Below are 24,815 nucleotides of genomic sequence, written 5' to 3'. Positions count from 1 at the left end.
CTACCTGGGAGGCACATTCTTGTACTGGAGTTGTAACAGTTCAATGATACCTCACATTCAAGATTATCCAGTACTTTCAGCTCTGACTCTGCACCCCTCTGGCTTCCCATGAAAACTGTTCTACAGCACAAGGGATACAGCCGCCAGCTATCACAGGATTCTGGTCCCTCTGGTACATTGCTCCAGCCATAAATTTATAAACTGCCTTCTGACTTAGGTGTCAGCCTTTTCTGACTTCAGGTAAAATAAATCAGTCCCTAACATGAGCCTACTCAAATTAGTTTGCAATCAAAAATCAATTTTCCACTGGAGAAGTGGTGGAAATAGCATGAGAGTCAACATCAAGAAGAGTGGGTGTCAATTCTGGCTCTGCAACTCAGCAGCCTTGAGTAAGTTACTTCACTCCCGAGACTCCTCACCCATGCTTTCATCATCCATAGGTGGGAGGAACACTGACTCCCCCTCATTAAGTTGTCGTGAAGATAAAAATTTACATGTGATAATACACAACAAATTATAGCGCTTTAGTGACCCACTTCTGACTGAAACACCCAAAAACACTGCCTGAGGCAGTAGGCAATCTTCCCTCTCTGATACAGTTTTGGATATTGTTTTTCTTATTTAAAAATAATACACCCTGTATTACTAGAGTGTAAATAAAAAACTACAAAGCAAAGTACAAAGAATTGGGGAAAAAGAGATTACCTCGAATTCCACTACCCTCACTAACGTTTTGGCATATTTTATTTCAGCTGTTTTGCTACATATATTTTATGACATGTTTTTAGAATATTTATAAAATATGTAAAAGTATAAAGAAGGAAAGCAAATACCATTAACTCTACTACCAATTGTATTATTTTGGCATATTCCCTTCCAATGTTTAGGGTAGGCATTTAAAAAAATGACCGGGCTGAATCCTCTTTTTCAGGTTAATGTGATACATTTCTATGACTCACATTTCTCTTTTAATAAACATTACTTACTATTTTTACCATCTCTAAGAGTCATGTTTCTGGTGTACAAGAAATTCAGTCTTCTTCCACTGCTGGATGAAAACGGAGAGAATTGATCTAGAAAAAATTTAGAATTTCATAACAAATCTATGAGTATCAAGCCTGGCAAAAGAAAACAAAAGAAAACATAAAATGCAGGTCCTAAATGTATTTTCTTTGTTCTTCTCATTGTTTTAAATTTAAATAGATATTTTCATTTACATCTCTGGAAATTTCATATGAAAAATCCCAGCTTCTCTTGAAGAATCAGAATATTTGCATGAACTCTCATCCTCTGATGGCATAAACTGCACAATAGTCACCCCCTTTTGATAGGGCAAATGCATTCCAGGTCACCAAAATTTCTGCCACTAACTTTATCCAGGAGCTACAGCACAGCTAAACTGAAGCAATTTATTCTGAAAGCTCATATCTGTACTAGCTATAAATTCTAAAAAGGAAGGTGAGAATAAGAAGACACTCTATTCTAAAAAATGTTCAGTTCAGGCTTAGGAATACCACATGGGGCGTATTTAGATGCATTTTCATTCAACATGAAAGGCTGAAATGAGGCTAGAACACACAGACCTCCCAAAGATGTAGTTTTAAGCTTTTAAAATATTGTACATTTTAAGATTTCAATGTAACTATCTTGAATTAATCTAGAAATTAAAGATTCAAATCATAGGCTCCTATAATAACACAGGTTCAGTATCCTTTATCTGAAATGCTTGAGAAGAGAAGTGTTTTGGATTTTGAACTTTTTCAGATTTTGGAATATTTGTATTATATGTCAATGAGTATTTCCTTTGAGTGTCATGTTGGTGCTCAAAAGGTTTCAGATTTTGAGCATTTCAAATTTTGGATTTTTGGATTTAGGATGCTCAACCTGTATAGGATAATGTAATAATCCTAATAATAATAAGAGATAAATAGATTAGTTTTTTCTGGGGGGGGGACAGAGTCTCATTCTGTTGCCAATGCTCGAGTGCCGTGGTGTCAGCCTAGCTCACAGCAACCTCAAACTCCTGGGCTCAAGCAATCCTACTGCCTCAGCCTCCTGAGCAGCTGGGACTACAGGCATGCGCCACCATGCCCGGCTAATTTTTTCTATATCTTTTAAGTTGTCCAGCTAATTTCTTTCTATTTTTAGTAGAGACGGGGTCTCGCTCTTGCTCAGGCTGGTCTCAAACTCCTGACCTTGAGCGATCCTCCTGCCTCGGCCTCCCAGAGTGCTAGGATTACAGGCGTGAGCCACCACGCCCGGCCTAGATTAGATTTTTTAAATCAGTTTAATCAGTTTGCTCCAAAGGTCAGAGTTAGCCTGAGTAAATATTATGGAGCAATTTGGGAAAGCTCAGATTTTGAATCAATTTAAAGGGAAGAACTTTTTAATGGACAGCTGACAAAAATCATAGGCTACCCTATGAGGTAATGAATTTCTGGTTTCCTAAGGAGTCAGGAAGAGGTTGGGCAACAACTTAGCAGGAACAGTGAAGCAGGGATGAGCTGCACGTGTGTGACAGCCAGGATGAATCACTGCCATGGTCCTTCCTGTGCTGATTCTATGATACTACGAAGTACCTAAGTTTCTAGTTAGACAGAAATTTAAGCACAGGATGGAAAAAGAGAGGAAGAAGTAACTCGACAGTAAATCATGGGTAACCCAAGGGAATCTGAGAGTCTCCTGTCAAAGACGGTTGCTGTGGGTACAGAGGATACAATAAAATAGGCCATGAGGAGTGGCGAACAAAAGGAGTCACAAGAAATCAGCACAGGATGAGGGAAGAACTCATGCCTGGTTGAAAAGAGACCCATTTCTATAATGCTAAGTGATTACTTAAGCAACATTTAATAGGTTAAACAGTGTTTATGGGTGCATTCGTGATATGTGAAGAGCTCGCCTTCATACTAAAAAACACACCTGTAGAGAATGGTGTCAATCACTGACAGAAGAAAAGGAGGCAAGAATGGCCCAGAGAAAGGAAACCATGTTTAATGATGATTCATAAAACTTGGCAAGCAGAAGAAAAAGGAAAGTATTCCCTACCTTGTGTCTGAAGTCTGAAAGCATCTGTCAGAGCTTTCTCCTTGAGGATGAGACCCAGAGCTGCTTGGCATAAAACCTCTTTGGCTGCAGCCTTCCGACTGGGTAACAGGTCTTTGTGGTGTTGAGGGATGAAATTAGTGTGCACATTCCCAGCTTCAAACTCTGGGTGGCCAGACAGCTTGAGTAAGAAGTCAATGTTGGTGTGCAGTCCAACAATCTAGGAAGAGAAAAAAGCTCCAGTTCCTACTGAGTAAGGGAAACAACGTATTTAGAAAAACATCTGCTCTTTTTTCTATTTTCTACTGTGGACAGTTCTTAGGAAAAATTTAAAAACTTACAAAGGTACCATGTGGCATTAGGACAACTCTCAGGAGAAAAACAAAACAAAATAAAAAACCACCTCATTATCACTATATTCATCTCTACATATGTTTGAGCTTAACATTTAAAACTACATTTTTATATGATAAAGAGGATGTAGGAAATGGCATTACTACCAAGACCAAGCCTAGGTGGTATATTTAATTAACTCAGGTTAGGACAGTGGTAAATGTTAAGAAACATAAGTGAAATTCACTTGCAAGATACTGAAGACTTGGTGTTCAGAACACTCCCACAAAACAGGAAGACTGCAAACAGCAGGCAGGGTTGTTACACTGCGGATGGGATAGGATTAAATGACCTCAAAAGAGATTCCTTTCAAGACCAAAATACAAATTTTATACACTGATATAAAAATAAGAAAAGGTATGAAATTTACCCAAATCCACCCAATAAACAGGATCAAAAGTAAAATCAGCTATTTGAGCCTTGGGTTCATTCATTCATTCACTTATTCATCCATTCCTTCATTCATTTACCAGCCATTTAAGGAACACCTTTTAGGTATCAGGCTCTGATCTAGGCACTGGGGAAAAAAGTGAAGAACAAAAGAGAAGAAGTCCCTGCCCTCACAGAGCTGACATCCTAGGGAGACAGGTAACAATATCGATAAACAAATATCTAACATGATGTCACATGCTGTGAAGAAAATTAAGGCTGGCTAAAGGGAGAGAGAAGAACAAAGGGTACTATTTTAAATGAGGAGGACTGGGAAAGGACTCTGAGGAGGTGAGCGGGGTTGAGGACAGTCAGGACCAAGCCCTGTGATCATGTGGGGAAAGAACATTCTGGAAAAGAGGACAGAAACACGTGGCTCCTTGCTGGGTGAGTATGCGAAATGGCAAGGAGGCCATTGTGGTTGCAGCCAAAGAGATCAGAGGTTTGATCGAATTATTAACATATAACAAGCTGAATATCTTCTATGAAGCTAAATCGATGTGGTATAGGACTTTCTGCACCAAGGAAATTAACATTCTGCAGAAAAATAACAAACTCTATCACATAGACGAAACTGAACATAATTATTTTCCTTTGGAGAAAAATGACCAGACTGCAGGCCACACTTAAGTGGCTGGTCTTATCTACAGAACGGACAGCTGTATTTCACTGAAATACAGCACTGACACTGACGGTTTTACTTCTGCAGTCTTTCTTTTATAACTGAAATCAAGAAGTCCTCAAACCCTATTCTGACCCATGGGAAATTCCCCATGAGAAATTATTCTGCTTGTGACATATGGGCAATTGGTGGAAATAAGGAAATAAGGTGACAAGACCAAGCCTCTGACAAGGATGAAGGCTGACCTTTGGTCCTGACCAAACGCAGCGAGGTCATTAACACGGCCCCGGATCACTCACATTGTACTGACGAAGGCTGTACCTCAGTTTTCTCAAGGCCATCTGGCGATCTGCAGCCCATACGACCAGCTTCGCAATCATGGGGTCATAATACACTGAAACTTCATCTCCTGAAAGTGAAAAACCACAGTAACCTCTCAAAGTCAAAATTTAAAGGAATAAAATAGGACAAGCAAGACATTTTATTGTGTACATTTCACTTAACCCTCACAAACTTCTACATGATAGATATCATTACCACTAATTTATCCATGAGGAAACCGAGGCTCGGAGGGGTTTAAAAACTTATCCAAAGTTCCTGGAAGATGTGGCCATCCAAGAGCACCAGGCTCCAACACAGAGACACACAGGCTGGCTTTTCCTGTCCTATCTTCTTCTGAACTTTTTCTTTTCTCATTTTGGAAGTCAACACAAACTCCCTCTACCCTCTCACATTTTACTCACTTCCTGCCCTCAGCATTCCCCTCCCTCCACTCTTTCTTTCAGTTTCCTCATCAGTAGAGTAAGTATAATAATTCCTCTAGCCTGTAGGATTGTTGGGAGGAGAGACAATAAAGTGCCATGCCTGGCAGGACTGATAACCAAATGGCAGCTATCATGACTATGATGGTTACAGTCCTAGAGAAGAAGAATCTGAGCTACAGCACATCCCACTGGTGAGAAATGGTTCCGGTCGAAAGGATGTGGTATGCTATAAAGAACACTGTTGTAGGACCTTTTCACAATTTTGGCAGGTTACCGGACCTCTCTGAACCCAAGGGCCCTCATCTATAAGATTAGAGATGCTTGCAGTAGAAAAATGGAACCTGTGGGGCAAGCAGAGCTAAGATGACAAGTTAAACACTTTACTGACGACCAAACCTTGCTGTGGCTTTGCCAGAGCTCTCACAATGCTTCTACTTTTTATTAAATAAGAAGTCCTAATTCCTCATTTTGGCTTTCCAGATGTTATATGATTTGACCTCAACCTATGTCACCAGCCACATCTCCAACTACTCACCTTCCTGAACCCTCTTCTCCAGCCACATATTTTCATGCTATTCTTTGAACACACCTTTAATAATTTTTCTTTTCTTCACTCTTCATTATGCTATTAAATCTGCCTATGTAAATCTACTCCAGATATCCTCTTAAAAACCTGTGCTGATTGTATCAGCCTAACGTAACTTCTTAGTCCTGAGAACTGCTATATTCCATCGCTGTATAACTTACACCAGCAACTGAAATCCAGCTGGCAATAGACAGACGTGGCTCGGTGCCCGGACTCTGGAGCCAGACTGCCTGGGTCTGGATCTTGGCTCCAAGGGTGACCATGGGCAAGTCACTTAACTGCTCTGTGCTCCAGTTTCCTCATCTAGAAAACGGGGGTGATAATAATCCCTACTCATAAGGTAATTCTCATGGCTAAAGGAGTCCATATAGAAAAATCACCTAGAAGAGTGCCTGTACATAGAGAGCACTAAATAATTGTTAGTTATATACATTGTTATTAAATATTATTCATATACTGAACTATGATAGCTCTTGCACTGTTATTTTTTTAACCGTAATTTATTTCTTTTAGTATTGTTTAGCTTATACTAAGCTTACATCTTCATTCTCCAACTTGACTTTGTGTTCCTTGACGGCAGAGTGCCTTGAGCATAGCAGATATCAGTCACCTTAAATCACTTTTGGAACTAGGTGAAGTGAAAAAGTAAAACAGTACACACAAAATATTTCTTGGTTAGGTTTGACCAAGTACTGCTGCCTTTCAAAATGAGAGTGCATTATTTAAAATACTAGTTATTCTTTAAAAATAACTATTCTAGAAGGAAAAAGTAAAGGTTAATGAGAAATCAACTAAATCTTTTATTTTAAAACATGCTAGACATTTCCATAACACTCAGGGATAAAATAATAATGTAATAAAAATTTAAAAGGAGTGAGACATTGTTTTATTTCACTTTACCTTGCCGAACTCCAGTTTCGATCCTAGTGGAATGGTCTGCTTGAGGAGTAGAGAGATGCACCAATGGTCCAGCCCCTGGCATGAAGTTGTTGTTAGGATCTTCTGCATATATCCTAGCTTCAAAGGCATGGCCTTGCAGAGTTATTTCTTCCTGGATCAAAGGAATCTTCTCTCCCGCTGCAATCTGGTAATGGAAGAACAGTGCTTCTTATGAAAATCCACCGTGCAGCAGCCAAGACTTACTAAGTTGATGGTCTTGCTTTTTTCTACATAAGGTGTACGTTTGGGTTTTGCAATGCAGCCAAATAAAAACTTATTTTATCTACCCACTAGAGTATTGGGCAAAACAAAAATAGATTAAAAAACAGATGCAGGCTGGGCATGGTGGCTCACACCTGTGATCCCAGCACTTTTGGAGGCTGAGGTGGGAGAATCGCATGAGGCCAGGGGTTCAAGACCAACCTGAGCAACACAGCAAGACCCTTATCTTTATAAAACAAAAATTAGCCAGGCATCGTGGTGTATGTCTATGGTCCCAGATACTTGGGAGGCTGAGGCAGGAGGATCGCCTGAGCCTGGGAGTTTGAGTTTGAGGTTGCAGTGAGCTATCATGCTACAGCACTCCAGCCTGGCGACAGAGTGAGACCTTGTCTCAAAACAATCAAACCACTCACACACAGAAAATAACCCAGATGTAGTTTAGGAATAATCTATTAGTTATAATAGGTTTCTAGGGTTTTAAATATTTGAGAAAGCAGGCAAACTGATGACTAATTTATAAATATAAAAATTAGTGTTTGTACAATATAATAAAAACCAAAATTTCTTACTGGCAAGATATTCTCAGTTTTTATTTAAATCATTAGCAGTCAATTCTCAAATCAATAATTTTGTTATAGTAAATTATTAGTTAGTGTTTAGGACTACATTCACAGCCATGGAAAAAATGTGGTAGACATTAGTCATTCTATACTACAATAATCTTCATAAGCAAGTGAGTGATAAAGCAAAACAGAAAGGGGAACAGGATGGTTTTTTAATTTTATGTTTAAGTGTATTGCATGACACCAGATTATAAACAGGATAATCACTATTGCTATGACTCCTATAATTATTACTATTTGGGCTAATATGAATGAATATATGAAATCATGCATCAATTAGTATAACTTGGAAAAGCCTATTGGAGGACATACTGTCACTTTCTCTCTTTACTCTCCTCCTGAGGTTTTTTTCCAAGATGAGAAAATGACAACCTGAGAAAGCAATATAGATACAGGAAAAAAGACTCTAGGTAACTCAGTATGACACTGAACTACACAGGTAAGCATAAAACAGAGGCAAAGGTCTCATCTCTTTGAATCTGCAAATAAGAAAGATCAGGAACTATGGCAAATAAGAGCAAAAGGAACAGGAACTAAACTGAGTGCCTTTGCATGGTATTTCAAATCACAGACTCTGCAGCTGTATTGCCTGGGTTCACATTTTGTCTCTGTATTTACTCTGTGACCTGGGCAAGTTTCTTTAGCTCTCCATATCTCAGAAAAAAGTGGCTGGCATATAGTGAGCATTATGTAGGTGTTAACTATTATCATTTCATTCTTATCCTTTATAATAAAATATTCTTTAATGCTTTAATAAAGCACTCTATTTGTTTTAATATACAAAAAGAAAAGAATGACCATATATCTATATTCTAAGATGTGATCTTATTTCTAACTATACAGCTCCATTTCAACCTGACTTGTCTTTGCCTGTTTATTTTTCTCTGAGAATGGCTTCTTCTTCTTTTTCCCCCTGTATCAATAGAGATGGGCATCTGAGAATGGCTTCTACCTGAGCCCGGAAGAGACTGGCCCCAACCATGCCTTTGGTTATTTGGAAATCTGTGCCATTTGAGTTCTCTCAAGCTTAGGCATTGACTCTTTGGAATTCCTAACCTTGGATATTGTTACCAGCTTCCCCTGAACACTGCTAATCATCTGCAGTCTGAACCCTGGCTGCTCACCTCACTGCACCCTGGCTCTTGGAAGCCTTTGACTCCACAGGCAGGTCCTGATGCTTGAACTCTTGCCTCACCAAATGGTGAGTCTTCTTATTTTACCTCTGCCTGAAAGCCAGACTCCAAAGTGCCTTAAACTCTATAAACCAGGTCCAGCAGTTTCCCTAAATTCTAGAGTCCCTCCCCAGATGACAAAAGCCTGCTTCTCTTTCTAAAGAGCCTTCTTATGATTTCTTGAGTTTCAGAAATAAATCTCTGTTGGTTTTCCTAATGTCCAAAAGTTTTCTTTATCCTCAATCCTTAGAAACCTTTTATCCTCCATGATTTCAAAATCTAGACTCTCTTGGTTTACCGCTTCAGAAAAAATATCCTCCTTTTCCTTGAATTCTGGAAACAAACACTCTTTCCAGAAGCTTACAAATCTATAGTTTTTCCTGACACTCACTAACTTATTAGCCTGATATGCCTGATTTTCATTAGTCCCTAAGGCTGTAGAGGCACAGAAGAATCTTTTGGCTCAATTAAAACTACTGATCATCCCCAAGGAACCAACAAAAGGAATATCATCTTATTGTCCACAGTTCTGAAAAGATGAAATTATCAAAATAATCAAGACTTCAGCATACCATGGAAAAAACCAATTTAGATTCAGGATATATAAAGAATGAAGAATCCAACAGAAATCAGGAATATTTATACTACTTAATATTTTTTTCATACTAAGAAAAAGAAGGCTGGGGTAAATCTATTGTTTTCACTAAAGAGAACAAAAACAGACTAAGCTATTATTATTAATATTTGAAGAAATATGCTTTGTGGAACTCTGGTTTATACCAGTGCTTCTCAAACAATCCATAGAAAAAGAACAGTTATTAATTGACATGTTTGAAAAATACAGTAGACATGTCACAGCAATGTCAAAATGCTTTAAAAGTTTCTAAACATTTACTCTGAACGGCTGTTCTGAATGAGCGTTTATCATGGGCTGGCGACAGTTGGTAAACAGGCACTTTCCACAGACCATTCTACTGATCTAGGCCATTTGCTTGGCTCTTCATTCCCAGCTCTGCCTTAGCCCATTTCAACTTAGCTAGCATCCGCTAAAAATCTAATGATGTATGGTCCAGAATGCTGTGGCCTTAGGTGGACCATGAGGCTTTGGCCTTGAGATGATGTGGTCACAAGCAAGCCTCAGTGATGGCAGCTTGCCTGCTGGCTGCCCCTTGCCTAATGGGAACTGAAGGTTAGTGACAGATTAGGAATCCAAGTCCCTTAAGTGCCAATAAAGTCATAGTATCAAATGTAGTTTTACTTTTCACCTCCCATTTTCCTGTCCTCATCAGAGCTACCATGAATCGAACCCTGTCCAAAATGACACCTGTTTTAGGAGGTCAGATGGTAACCTATTCTCAAATTTTTAATAGAAAAAAAATGCTCACCCTGAGCTGCCACTCCACCAAGTCAGTTCCTGTGATCATCTCAGTAACAGGATGTTCTACTTGCAGTCTTGTATTCATTTCCATGAAGTAGAAATTGTCCTTTGAGTCCATGATAAACTCCACAGTTCCTAAAAGATAAAACACAATGGTCACATTTCAATAGTATAAAATAATCAGTAGCAAATCAAAACCTTGTATGCTGTATTACATCTAGTTTTACTGCTGTCTTCATTTAATGGTAACATTTTGCATTTCATGAAGAAAACATCTCACATTTTGCAGCAGCAAATGAATCTCAGTCAAAAATAGGGAGCTGCATGAAATTAGCAATGGAAAAGTATATTTGGGGTTGTGAGCACATGGTAAACCCAAATTATGAATCAGTCTCAGCAGCTGTAACAGTGAGAACAAGGTTGGATCATGTGTTACTGCATCAGAGCATTAAGACCTTGGGAGCCTCACACTATGACATCCGATCTCACTTTAACACCATAGAGAAAAAGTCAACATTTTTTTTTCTGATTGTGGACTCTTGCAAGTTTCCTTTAAAGTTCCTTTTGCTGGTGACCCATTGAAGGACCGTTCAGCAACTAAACCTTATGTTATTGTTATTGACATTCTCTTAAGCTCTACAAAATTTCTCCTTGCTTTATTAAGGTTTAATTTTAGACAATAAAATGTAACTATTTTAGGTGTAGGTGTGTTGCTTTTAGCAATTAAATGCAATCATGTAACCACCACCACAATGGAAATACAGAACATTTCCATCATCCAAAAAGTTCCGCTGTTCCCATTTGCAATCACTCCCTTCCTTAGACCCTGGGGATCCAGGCAACCACTGATCTGTTTTCTGTCATGATAGTTTTTTCCAGAATTTCATAGAAATGGAATCACATAGTTTGTAGTTTTTTTGTGCTTGAGTTTATTTCACTTAGCCTAAAGTGAATATATTAATAACTTAAAACAATTTTTCAAACTATACTTATAATCCATTAGTGGATTTTAAAATCAAGTTATGTGAAGACTTCTGGTTTCTGATCTGGCATATAAGGAGCTTAGAAGTTGACACTTTATCCTGCCAACAAGTAAAAAGTGGAACATGCTAAAAAAATCAACAGTTCTTCTCAGGTATGTCAGAGAAATCAGGTCACAAAGCAAACTACTGCCCCCCAAATCAGAGAGACAGGCAGATACGGAGATTCCATGAGCAGAGGAATGAACTGCAATTGACAAATTGCCGGCAGCTCAGTGTGGACAACTCAGTTAAAAACTCCAAGGGGACCCAGTCACACAGGAGGACCACACTTCACCAGGTCTTCACAGTGAATATCAGGGAAAACTCTCCTCATGCTTCCAGGGAAAAGAAACCATTTTGAGATACACCAGAAAATTCTGTTCTTCTTAACCAGGACTATCCTCACAAGAAATTATTTTACCAGAGCCTAAACTATTGGGGTTTTATTGGAGTCTAACCTGACTGGGGGAAAGGAAATATACAATTCCAACTCCCTCCCGACATCCTGTTCTACCTAAGGGGTGAGGGAGAACAAAACAAAAACAAACTGACAAGCACTGGTGAAGGTCATAGTCTGAGCACAGGCTCAGCAAAGACTGAGACCTAAGACTGTGGTCACAGGACTATAGAACACTTCCCCTCCCCCCACATCTCACCACATTACAAAAGGCCTATTTATTAAAACTCCTTTTACCCAGTATACCATGTCTGCCTTTCAACAAAAAATTACAAGGCATACTAAAAGGCAAAAAACGGAGTTTGAAGAGAATTAACAAGCAACAGAACCAAAGTCAGATATGGCAAGAATATTAGAATAATCTGACTAGGAATATTATAAACTGTGATTAATAGGCTAAGAGCTTTAATAGAAAAGGAAGATAATATGTAAGAATAGATGGATAATGTGAGCAGAGAGATGAAAATTCTAAGAAAAATCAAAAGGAAATGTTAGAGTTTTAAAAAACATTGCAACAGAAATGAAGCATGCTTTGATGGGCTCATTAGTAGACTGGACATGGAAAGAATCTCTGAGCTTGAGAATATGAAAACAGAAACTTCCAAAACTCAAAAGCAAAGAGAAAAAAGACTTAAACAAACAGAACAGAATATCCAAGCACTGCAGTACAACTGCAAAAGGTATGACACATGCATAATGGGAACATCAGAAGAAGAAAGAAAGGAACAGAAGAAATATTTGAAGCAATAATGACTAAGAATTTCCTCAAGTTGTCAGAAACCAAATGACAGAGACCAGAAAGCTCAGAGGAAGATAAATCCTCCCCCACCAAAAACAAAACAAACAAAAAAACCCTGGGCATATCACATTGAAATTTCAGAAAATCAAAGATAAAGAAAAATCTTAACTGAAGCTAGAAGAAAAAAATGCTTTACCTACAGAAAAGCAAACATAAGAATTACATGCAGCTTCTCCTTAGAAACCATGCAAACAGGAGGAGAGTGGAGAGAAATACCTAAAGTGTTGAAAGAAAGAACTCACTAACCTAGAATGCTGTATCTTGCAAAATTATCTTTCAAAAGTGAAAGAGAGGCCAGGCGTGATGGCTCACATCTGTAATCCCAGCATTGTGGGAGGCTGAGGCTGGAGGATGGCTTGAGGCCAGGTATTCAAGACCAGCCTCAGAAAGAGCACGACACTGTCTCTACTACAAAAAATAGAAAGAAATTAGCTAGGCAACTAAAAAAAAAAATAGAAAAAACTAGCTGGGCGTGGTGGCACACGCCCATAGTCCCAGGTACTCAGGAAGCTGAAGCAGGAGGATCACTTGAGCCTGGGAGTTTGAGGTTGTTGTGAGCTAGGCTGACGCCATGGCACTCTATTCAGGGCAACGGAGTGAGACTCTGTTTCTAAATAAAAAAATAAATAAAATAAAAATAAAAAAATAAAAAAAAAGTGAAAGAGAAATAAATATTTCTCAGACAAACAAAAACTGAGGAAATTTGTTGTTAGAAGACCTGCCTTGTAAGAAATGTTAAAAGAAGTTCTTCAAAGAAAAGGAAAATGATAGATGTCCGAATTTGGATCTACATAAGGAAATAAAGAGTACTGGAGAAGAAATAAGTGAAGGTAAAGTAAAATCTCTTATTTTTTTTATTCTTAACTGATCTAACAGATAACAGTTTGTTCGAAAAAGTAACAGCAACAATGTATTTGATCATGTACGCTTACATGTATATATGCTTATGTATGAATGAAATGCATGATAGCAATGATAGAGGGGACAAGCGGGAGGAGTCAGGGATATTTTGCTATTACAAGGTACTTGCACTTCTTGAGAAGTGATACTCTTATCTGAAAGTGGACTTTGATTAGTTCTGAATGTATACTGCAAACTCTACAACTACAATTAAGAAAACCATAAAAGGAAATACACAGTCAAGCATTGCTTAATGATGGGGATATATTCTGAGAAATATGTCATTAGGTGATTTCATCACTATGTGAACATTATAAACTGTACTTCCACAAACCTAGATGATATAGCCTCCTACATACCTAGGCTATATGCTATAGCCTATTGTTCTTAGGCCACAGAGTATTACTGCACTGAATACCATAGGCAATTGTATTTAATTACATAATCATAAGTATTTGTGTATCTAAACATATCTAAACAGAGAAAAGGTAATGTGTTATGCTATGACATTACAATGGCCACGATGTCACTAGGTGATAGGAATTTTTCAGCTCCATTATAATCTTATAGGACCACCATAGTATATGTGGTCTGTTATTGATCAAATGTCATTATGTGGCGTATGACTGTAAATGATATGCCAAGAAAGGACAGAAAATGGAATCATAAAAAAAGATCAGTTAAAACCACAAAAGTGCATGGTGCATGCCTGTATTTCCAGCTTCTCAGGAAGCTGAAGCAGGAGGATTGCTTGGGCCCAGGAGTTCAAGGGCAGCCTGGGCAATACAGTGATATCTTGTCTTAAAAAAAACAAAAACAGTAACAAAAACCCAAGAAGGCAGAAAAAGTATGGAAGACAAAAACAGGAACAATGAACAAGGGGAACAAATAGAAAACAGTAACAAATATAGTAAATATTAATCAAACTGTATCAACAATAACCTTAAATGTCTGTATAATGAAACAGATTTAAAGTAAAAGGATGGGTCGGGGGCAGTGGCTCACCCCTGTAATTCTAGCACTCTGGGAGGCTGAAGCAGGAGGACTGCTTGAGTTCAGAAGTTCAAGACCAGTCTGAGCAAGAGCGAGACCCTGTCTCTACTAAAAATAGAAAAAGTAGCCAGGCATCCTGGTGCGCACCTGTAGTCCCAGCTACTCAGGAGGCTGAGGCAGGAGGATTGCTTGAGCCCAGGAGTTGAAGGTTGCAGTAGGCTAGGCTGAAGCCACAGCACTCTAGCCTGGCAACAGAGCAAGACTCTGTCTCAAAACAAACAAATAAATAAACAAAAAACCTTATTTTTCATGTAATCACTTAGTCCTACTCTAAGAGTCTCTGAATTGGTTTAGCTGGGTTGAATCGCCAAAAGCTTTTTTCTGCTTTCTACATCTTGTCTAGAGTACAGAGTATGCTCCATTCACTTTTTTTTAAGAAGTAGCGTTAGGATATTTGCCAACTATTTACTTTCAGCCATCTATTTAACTTTTTTTGGACTTGGCTTCATTTATAAAATGGGAATGATTTCTTAATATCATGATAAATGTGATGAATGTGGATAGAAGCCAATAAAATGAGGGATAGTTTCAATGTATAAAATAATGTGAAGAATTTTTACCTTAAAAATTATATTTCATTACAATATTAATAGTCATCTGAAAATATTTTATTTTACTAACAAAGAAATGCATCTGAAAGAATAATATTATATCTGATAATTACCTATCAGTTTGTCAAAGATAAAAAATATTGATCATATATAGTGTTTATGAGAATGTAGGTGTCTTGGATCAACTTTTCTTCAAGGCACATTGTTAATACATTTCAAAATTAAAAATGTTCATGCCTTTTGATGACATGATCTCTTTTCCAGAAATTTGTTCTTAGGATAAAATCAGAAAGATATTCAAAGGTGTATTTATATGTTTATTCATCTAAGTTTCATTAATAAGAGCGAAAAATGGGAAATGAGATACATTCCACTAATAAGAAATTACTTAAATTATTATGATATACCCCCAAATGGAATAAATACTCAGTGGCTGTTCAATAGGAGGATGAAGTTCTGTTTCTTGACATGAAATGACATCTGTAATATATTGTTCAGTGAAAAGAAAATTACAGAACTGATGTTTAGTATTATTGCACTTAGATGGATATGTTCATATTTACATCTACATTTATATTTATATACATAAAAATATATTTGTATATAATGGTCTCTGGAAGAGGGGAGTTATTGGTGAAGGAAATTCACTTTGTACTTGACACAATTTTGACTTGTGTAAACATTTTTTTATAGTGCCTGGTGTTATGTTTTATAATCAGTCAAAACGATCATAATGAAGAAGAAAAAAAGAATCCACGGGGCATTCAAAGAAACTCTTAATTCTACTGCTTCCACTAATTTCTCTCATTTGTAATATGACCACTGAATTGGATCACTTAACTTCTGACCAGCTAAGAGGGACATGGGCCTGGGCTATTTACAGGGGACTAAAGAAACAGTAAAAGATAAACAAGTATGAGATAAAAGCTGTGAAGATACGATATAAATTGGTGAGGCCCGCTGTAAATAACACACCCATCTATCTGATGAAATAATATATGACAGGCACTTGATGGGCTCTGTGAATTGAGTATCATGTGAAAATGAGGTCATTGAATGTGAGAGTAAGCGACAGGGCTGACGGCTGGGGAGGAGAGCGCTGCATCCAGTGCTGTGGGAAGCATGATTCTCTCCAAAGTCTTCTCTTTCTGAGACCCAGTGGTGGGCATTAGAGACTTTCAGTCTACTTCGTCTTTATTTTGGACTGAGACCTAGATGCTATCACGTAAAAATATCCTTGCTAATGCATATTAAGTAAACAAACAACCCAGTTAAAAAAACAGGCAAAAGACCTGAACAGATACTTCATCAAAGAGATATACAATGGCAAGTAAGCACATGAAAATATGTTCAACATTACATGTCATTAGGGAAGTACAAATTGAAACAACAATGAGATACCAAATTGCCAAAATCCAACACACTGATTAACACCAAATGCTGGTGAGGATTTGGAACACAGGAACCCTCATTCTTTGCTGGTTGGAATGCAAAATGGTACAGCCACTTTGGAAGACAGTGTGGCAGTTTCTTCCAAAACTAAACATTTTCTTACCATATGATCCAGCAATCATGCCTCTTGGCATTTAGCTAAATGAACTGAAAAATTATGGCCACACAAAAACTTGCACAAAAATGTTTATAGCAGCTTTATTTACAATTACCAAAACTTATCATCCAAACATAGCCACCAAGATATCCTATGGAGGCTATAAAAAGAATAGTGGTTGCCAGGGTTTACAGGAAAGGGAGGAATGAACAGGCAGAGCACAGAGGATATTTAGGATAGTGAAACAATTCCGTATGATACTACAATGGTGGATACATATTATACATTTGTCAAAACCCACAAATGTTCAACACCAAGAGTGAATCCTAAAGTAAACCATGGACTTGGGCAATAATGACGTGTCAGTGTAGGTTCATCAATTGTAACAAATGTACCATGCTGGTGCAGGGATGTTTATAGTGTGGGAGGTTGTAGGTGGGGGTGGGGGACAGGGGGTATATGGGAACGCTGTTACTTTCTGCTCAATTTTGCTGTGAACTTAAAACTGCTCTAAAATAAAGCTTATCAACTAAAAAATAAGCAAAACAATCTACTTAGTGTTTTCATTATTTTATTTTACTTGTTTATTTTTTTAGAGATAGCGTCTTACACTTGCCCAGGCTGGAGTGCAGTGGCTATTTACAAGTGTGATCACACTACTGATCAGCAGGAGAGTTTTGACCCTCTCTGTTTCTGACATGGTGGTTCCCTGTTCCTGGGGGAGGGGGTGGTCACTATATTGAAGTCAAACTTAGCGCAGGCACAGACACCCGATTGGCACAGTGTACTACAGACTAGAACGCCTGGACTTAAGTGATCCTCCTGCCTCACCCTCCTGAGGGGCAGGGACTACAGACGCACACCACTGCGCCTGGCTATTTTGGAATAGAATAGAAAATAGCAAAACTCATATATAATTAAAATAATATTTAGCAAACTGTTTATTTCAAATGTACATATATATATATATATACACACAAACCCTACGTGTACGTATTGGGTCTCGACATAAAATGTGTTTCTTACTACGGATATGGTCAAAAAAGCTTGAAAGCCACTGATCTAAAGCTCTATGTTTCTCTAGTCTTCTGAAATATAAATAAATGATTGTTTCGTCTCTTCTATTAGAAGCAAATCTTAACATACCTGCTCCGACATAATTTACAGCTTTAGCGGCTCTGACTGCAGTTTCTCCAAGCTTTTTTCTTACTTCTGGTTTAATACCAGGCTACAAAAAAATATTTAAAATAAATTTCCATTAGTAGCTTGCTTTACTTGAAATTTCCATTAAAATCTAAAATAGGTGCCAAAATGCAACGGTTTGGTCAGCCAAGAACTACATATATGATGTGGCCTCATAAGATCATAATGAAGCTAAAAAATTTCTATTGCCTAGTGATGTCGTACCTATTATAACGTCATTGTAGAGCAATGCACTACTCATGTGTTTGTGGTGATACTGGTGTAAACACACCTACCGTGCTGCCAGCCTTATAAAAGTATAGCACATACATTATGTACAGTACATAATACTTGATGATGATAATAATAAATGACTATGTTACTGGCTTATGTATTTACTACACTATTTTTTTATTGTTATGTTAGAGTATACTTCTTCCACTTATAAAAAAAAAAAAAGTTAACTGTAAAACATCCTCAGGCAGGTTTTTCAGGAAGTATTCCAGAAGGAGTTGTTGTCATAGGAGATGGCCGCTCCATGTGTGTTACTGCCCCTGAAGACCTTCCAGTGGAACAAGACGTGGAGGTGGAAGACAATGAAATTGATAATCCACCCTGCGTGGGCCTAGGCTAATGTGTGTGTGTGTGTCTTAGTTTTTAACAAAAAAGTTTAAAAAGTAAAAAAAAAAAAAAAAAAAAAAAAAAAAAGCTTATAGAATAAGGATATAAAGAAAGAAAATATTCTTGTATGGCTGTATAACGTGTCTATGTTTTAAGCTAAGTATTATTATAAGAGTCAAAAAGTAAAAAAAATTAAAGTTTATCAAGTAGAAGTTACAGTAAGGTAAGGTTAATTTATTATTGAAGAAAAAATATTTTTTATAAATCTACTATAGCCTAAGTGTACAGTGTTTATAAAGTCTATAGCAGTGTGCAATAACGTCCTAGGTCTTCACATTCCCTCACCACTCGCTGACTCGCCCAGAGCAACTTCCAGTCAAGCAAACTCCATTCATCGTAAGTGTTCTGTACAAGTAAACCATTTTTTACCTTTTATACCTTTTTTATTTTTACTGTAGCTTTTCTATGTCTAGATACACAAATACTTATTATTGTGTTACAGTTACCTACAGGACTCAGTACAGTAACATGCTGTACAAGTTGGTAGCCTAGGAGCAATAGGCTATACCATAAGGCCTAAGTATATAGTAGGCTATACCATCTAGGTTTGTGTAGTAAGTACACTCCATGATGGTCACAAAATGATGAAATTGCTTAACAATGCATTTCTCAGAACATATTCCCATCATTAAGTGATGTATGACTATATTATATTAATAGTTCTATGCATCAAATATTGCATTAAAAATGTAAGGATAAGCTAATCTTCATTAAGTACTTCATCAAGAAGTACTGTCCTATATCAGTTTATCTGTCAATATACCACTATGGCATAGTTGAATGGTTCTGCTTGTAATTTCTATGAATTGCAGCCATACTCAGCATAATTACATATCTTTGTCTCCTGTACCTACATGACAACTTTCATAACTATGTGTTCACTTAAAATTACATGTATCAATATGAAAATTTTCAACAATCCCCATTTTGTTTCAGGATGATAGAGCAGCCTGAGTCATGTGCCTAATGATTACCTTGGAATAATGAGACACCTTGAGATTCCAAGTTAATAAGAAAGGTTCATAAAAAGAAATCTTATCGATGAGTAAACAAAGTTTTCAACATTTTAAAACAGTGTTCCACAGATACAAACTTTCAACATTTTAAAACAGTGCTCCACAGATACACATTTAAGTAAGCAATGCTTGAAGATAAGGTTTACTGCCATTATTGTTGACATTTACTTCAACTGGTATAATATACTCTGCAACAGAAATTTAATTTTAGGAATACAGTATATAAACAACATACTAATGAGAAACCTCAGATTCCCGCCTTTTTGTGAAGTATGTACTGAAAAAAAATCATATACATAACCTTGGGCAAGAACCCATGGCAGTAGCAGGTTCCAAAGAAATATAAATCAAAAATAGGTAGTCCTAGTAGAAGGCCTTGACCCAGATAATAACCTAAACCAATTAGGAGGAAGGCTCAAAGAGATGTAAACAATTAATGTTAAGGAAGCAAAAACTGCCAAACAAGCAACTATCTTTTCTCTACAATATGACCACTAATATATTTTAGGAACATCTGAAATAGTATAATAGTTAAAACAAAAGAGTCTTTTCCATAAAAAATACATTTAACTAACCAGACCATTCCATTCCATTCCTGTAATTAATTCTAGTTAATTACAATTAAAATGTGCATTGAAACCTCACTATAAGAGGTAAGCTGCCCAGTCTAAGTCAGCTACTTAGATGAGAGCTGATTTTCCCAGATTCTATCCAGAAGGAACATGGCCCTATTGTGTTTACCCCAGAACATCAACCCCCTCCTCATCCCAACACTGCAGGAGGTCCTTCCATTATATTACTACTGGGAAGCAGCTGTCCAGCAGGACTTCGGGGGATTGGATACACCAGTTTCACAGACTTCTGATGTGAAAATCGGAGTGCATAAAGTTTACAAAACATGAGGCCCCTGAACATCACAGGTTTGAGCTGTGAGGGTCCATTCATATGCAGATTTTCTTCTGCCGCTGCCATCCCTGAGACAGCAAGGCCAACCAACCCCTCCTCTTCCTCCTCAGCCTATTCAACGGGAAGATGATGATGATGATGATGATGATGATCCACTTCCACTCAATGAATAGTAAATATATTTTCTCTTCCTTATGATTTTCTTAATAACATTTTCTTTTTTTCTAGCTTACTTTATTGTATGAATACAGTATATAATATATACAACATACAAAATATGTTAATTGACTGTTTATGTTATTGAGAAGGCTTCTGGTCAACAGTAGGCTATTAGCAGTTAAGCTTTTGGGGAGTCAAAAGATACATGGATTCTTGACTTCAAGGGGGGTTGGTGTACCGAACCCTTACCTTATTCAAGGGTCAACTGTACAGAGGAGCTTATAAATTTCTTTACAAGGTCCTTACCGCTGGGGCCTCCTCAATGATCTTCTGATGTCGCCTCTGCACACTGCAGTCTCTTTCAAACAAGTACACGGCATTGCCATGGTTATCACCAAACACCTGGACTTCTACGTGCCTATTTAAAAGCAAACATACATGTTAATATAATATGCTGTTAAGGGTGATAAATATCACATTTATTAAGCTAAACTGTTAGCGACAATGACCAAGATTCTTCCATGTTTATTTTCTTTAAGTAAGATTTGATATTTTCACCTCAAAATAGAAGTTACGGATTTAGAAACAAAACTATAGTCTTACATAAACTTCATGAAAAGTTTTCATTTGTAAGGATGAGCATTAAAGAGAAAAAATTTATATACATGAAATGACTGGCAAGTAAGAAAAGAGAAAATATAGGAGACTCAAAGTACAGGTAAGTCACAAAAAGTACAAATTGTCAAGGAAAAGATTGATAAATTTGACTACATCAAAGTTGCAAACTATAATCACATTTCATATTTTGTCGAAAGGTCAATGAAACTTTTTTATAACCAGTTTTTTTTAAAACAGCTCTTACAGTAAAATTTTATAAGCTATGAAAACCTGAAATTAAAATGGCTAATTCTGAAAATTAATTTTCTAATTAATATGGATCATTAGTATATACTAGCATTAAATCACACAAAAAACCAAAAAAGGCACTGTAATGTTTAGTATAAAATAGTAAAATTATAAGAAATCATATTGAGTGAATGCATATAATACTTGTGAAAACAAGGTTAATATAGACCATTTGATGAACATGAAAGTATTCTCAGTAAGTTTATTTTGATATGTTCACACTGTAGTTCACCTGACATAATTTACCACCATAATATAGAAATGAGTGATCAGCAAATATTTTTTCCATTGATTTTTAAAATAAAAATTATCAAACATAAAAGAAATAAAAAAGCCAGGAAGACTTATAAATGTACTGTTTCAGCACAATTGGGTCATTTCTATTCCTTCATGAAGCACTTCATTTAACCACTTGAAAGAATTTATCTTCTTGATATGTCATCTTTGCTGAATGTTCCATTTTTGAATTTTCCAACCTAACACATACTCTTGACAAAATACTCGGAGCTGATTTCTTCTTTTCGGAGTTCTTGCCTTGTTGACCTTTCCTCCTTTTTATTTATCCGTAAGCTATAATCATCAAATATATTGTTGCTATTATGTTGAACAAATTGTTATCTGTTAGATCAATTTAGAATAAGAAAAATAAGATTTTACATTCACTTATTCCTTCTCTAATTCTCTGCTCTTCTTTATGTATATCCAAGTTTCTGACCTATATTATTTTCTTTCTCTTTGAAGAACTTCTGTTAATGTTTCTTGCAAGGCAGGTCTACTGATGACAAATTCCCTCAATTTCTGTTTGAGAAAGTCTTCATTTCTCCTTCATGTTTGAAGGCTAATTGCTCTAGATACAGAAGTCTAGGTTGGTGGGTTTTTTCCTCTCAATACTGTAATTTTGCTTTTTTTTTAATTTAAGAGACAGGGTCTCACTCTGTCACCCAAGCTGGAGTTCAGTGGCCTGAACATAGCTCACTGCAGCCTCAAGCTCCTGGCCTCAAGCGATCCTCCTGCCTTGGCCTCACAAAGTGCTGGGATGATAGGTGTGAGCCACCACACACAGCCTCTCTCAAGACTTCAACACTTTATACTTCACTCCATTCTCTTCTTGTTTGTCTGGTTTCTGATGAGATTTCTAATCCTTGTTCCTCTATAGGTAAAGTATTTTTCCTCCCATGGCTTCTTTCCAGATTTTCTATTTGTCTATGCATCATGTGCATAGGTGTAGAAGTTTTGGTATTTATTCTTCTTGGCTTGGTGTCTTCTGAACTTCTTGGTTCTGTGGCTTGGTTTCTATCATTAATTTTGGAAAATTCTTGGCTATTACTACTTCAAACATTTCTCTTACTCGTTTCTCTCTTCTTGTGGATATTCAAATAACATGTTGCACCTTTAAAAACTGTCCCACAATTCTTGGATATTCTGTTCTGTTTTTTCTTTTTTTAAATTTCTCTTTATGTTTCAGTTTGGGAAATTTCTATTGACATATGTTCAAGATTACTGATTGCTTCCTCAGTTGTGTCTAGTCTAGTCTATTGGTAAGCCCATCAAATGCATTCTTCATTTCTGTATAATGTTTTTGATTTCTAGCATTTTGTTTTGATGCTTTTTTTAACACTTTCATCTCTCTCTGCTTACATTACCCATCTGTTCTTGCATGTTGTCTACTTTTTTCATTAGAGCCTTTAACACATTAATCAACTACTTTAAATTCCCTATCTGATAATTCCTAAATTTGTGTCATATCTCAGTCTGGTTCTGATGCTTACATTGTTTCTTCACACCAGTCTTTTTCTTGCCTTTTAGCACGCCTCACAATTTTTTGGCTAAAAGTAGGACATGGCTGGGTGCAGTGGTTCACATCAGTAATCCCAGCACTTTGAGAAGCTGAGGTGGGAGGATTGCTTGAGATTAGGAGTTCAAGACCAGCCTGGCAACATAGTGAGACCCTATCTCTACAAAAATTTTAAAAATTAGCTGTAGTCCCAGCTACTCAGGAAGCTGAGTCAGGAAGATTGCTTTAGCCCAGGAGTTTGAGGTTGCATTGGGCTATGATTGCACCAATGCACTACAGCCTGGGTGACAAAACGAGACCTTGCCTCCTTTAAAAACAAAAAAAGGTAGGATATGATGTATCCTGTAATAGGACCTGAGGTAAACAGACCTTTAAAGTGAGGTCTTATGATAATCTGGCTAGGAGTAGGCTGTGTTTAATGTTTGCAGCAGTGTAGGTGCCAGAAGTCTCACTTTCCTCTAGCATGCTTGTTTTGTTTTGTTTTTAACCTGGTGTCTTTGGTTTCCCTAGGAACTCCTTAAATAGAGTCTGTGTTTTATAGCTCCTTCAGTTGTAATCCATTGGTATTCTACTAGGGCCCTAGTGTTTCTTAGTCTCTTCTGACTGCTATAACAAAATACCTTAAATTGGGCAATTTATAAATAATGGAAATTTATTTCTTACATTTCTAGATGCTGAGATGTCCAAGATCAAGGCACTGGCAAATCTGGCTTCTGGTGAGGGCTTATTCCTCATAGATGGTACCTTGTTCCTGTGTCCTCACATGGTACAAGAGGGAAGGGACAAATAGGCTTCCTTAAGCACTTTTATCAGGATGCTAATCCCATTCATGAGGGCTCTGCCTTCATGACATAATCACCTCCCAAAGGCCTCACCTTTTAGGGTCAGGTCTTAACATGTGACTTTTAGAGGGACACAAATATTCAGACCATAGTAGTCTGGGGGAGGGAAAGCATTCTATAATCTTACGATTAATTCTCAGTCTTTTAGTCGGCCTGTGTTTGTGCTGCGACCTTCAGAAGTGTTTCTTACCACCCCTCCCCTTTTTTTTTGAGACAGAGTCTTGCTCTGTTGCCCAGGCTAGAGTGCCGTGGCATCACCTAGCTTACAGCAACCTCAAAGTCCTGGGCTCAAGTGATCCTCCTACCTCAGCCTCTTGAGTAGCTGCAACTACAGGTATGCGTCACTATGCCCAGCTAATTTTTTTTTTTGTTTTTAGTAGAAACAGGGTCTCATTCTTGCTTAGGGCTCAAGCTGGTCCCGAACTCCCGAGCTCAAGAGATCCTCCCATCTTGGCCACCTAGAATGCTAGGATTACAGGCGTGAGCCACTGCATCTGACCTTCTTAGCCTTTTTTTTCTTTTCTCCCCCAGGAAATAGGAAGGCTAGAGGGGGTTAGAGTTGGCTATCTACCTTTTCCTCAGGACAGAAAAAGCTCTGGTAACATTTCCTTTGGAGTTAGTATTTCTTTTATGAAGGAGAGTAGAATATTCTGGGCCTATATCAAAATGGTTACTTTTCTTCTCTCACTACCCCAAAACATGAGGGAATTTTTCTCCAATTTTTACTGTGAGAAGCTGGTGAGGTTCCCAAAGGCAAAAAACATGAAAGTGGGAGGTCCTCCTAAGACTGGGCCCCAAGGAGTTTCTCACTTTCAAGCTAGCTCACA

At 37.4% G+C, this 24,815-nt stretch overlaps 1 protein-coding gene across 1 annotated transcript in view; it reads right to left on the bottom strand.

The window, feature by feature from the left end:
- The window catches only part of MCCC1 (methylcrotonoyl-CoA carboxylase 1 (alpha)), a 53,865-nt gene that overhangs the window by 12,914 nt on the left and 16,136 nt on the right, over window positions 1-24,815 (bottom strand). Inside the window, exons 8-14 of the mRNA XM_012641739.1 lie at window positions 20,752-20,863; window positions 17,648-17,729; window positions 10,178-10,305; window positions 6,737-6,920; window positions 4,786-4,895; window positions 3,046-3,262; window positions 987-1,073 (exon numbers count right to left, since the gene is read on the bottom strand). Coding sequence (XP_012497193.1) covers window positions 987-1,073; window positions 3,046-3,262; window positions 4,786-4,895; window positions 6,737-6,920; window positions 10,178-10,305; window positions 17,648-17,729; window positions 20,752-20,863 — 920 coding nt within the window. The remainder of the gene's footprint in view (window positions 1-986; window positions 1,074-3,045; window positions 3,263-4,785; window positions 4,896-6,736; window positions 6,921-10,177; window positions 10,306-17,647; window positions 17,730-20,751; window positions 20,864-24,815) is intronic.

This window comes from Propithecus coquereli, unplaced genomic scaffold, assembly GCF_000956105.1.
Source record: "Propithecus coquereli isolate 6110/MARCELLA unplaced genomic scaffold, Pcoq_1.0 Scaffold10, whole genome shotgun sequence".
NCBI classification, from domain to species: domain Eukaryota; kingdom Metazoa; phylum Chordata; class Mammalia; order Primates; family Indriidae; genus Propithecus; species Propithecus coquereli.
The sequence above is the reverse complement of the archived record's forward strand: the minus strand, read 5'-3'. Positions and strand labels throughout refer to the sequence as shown.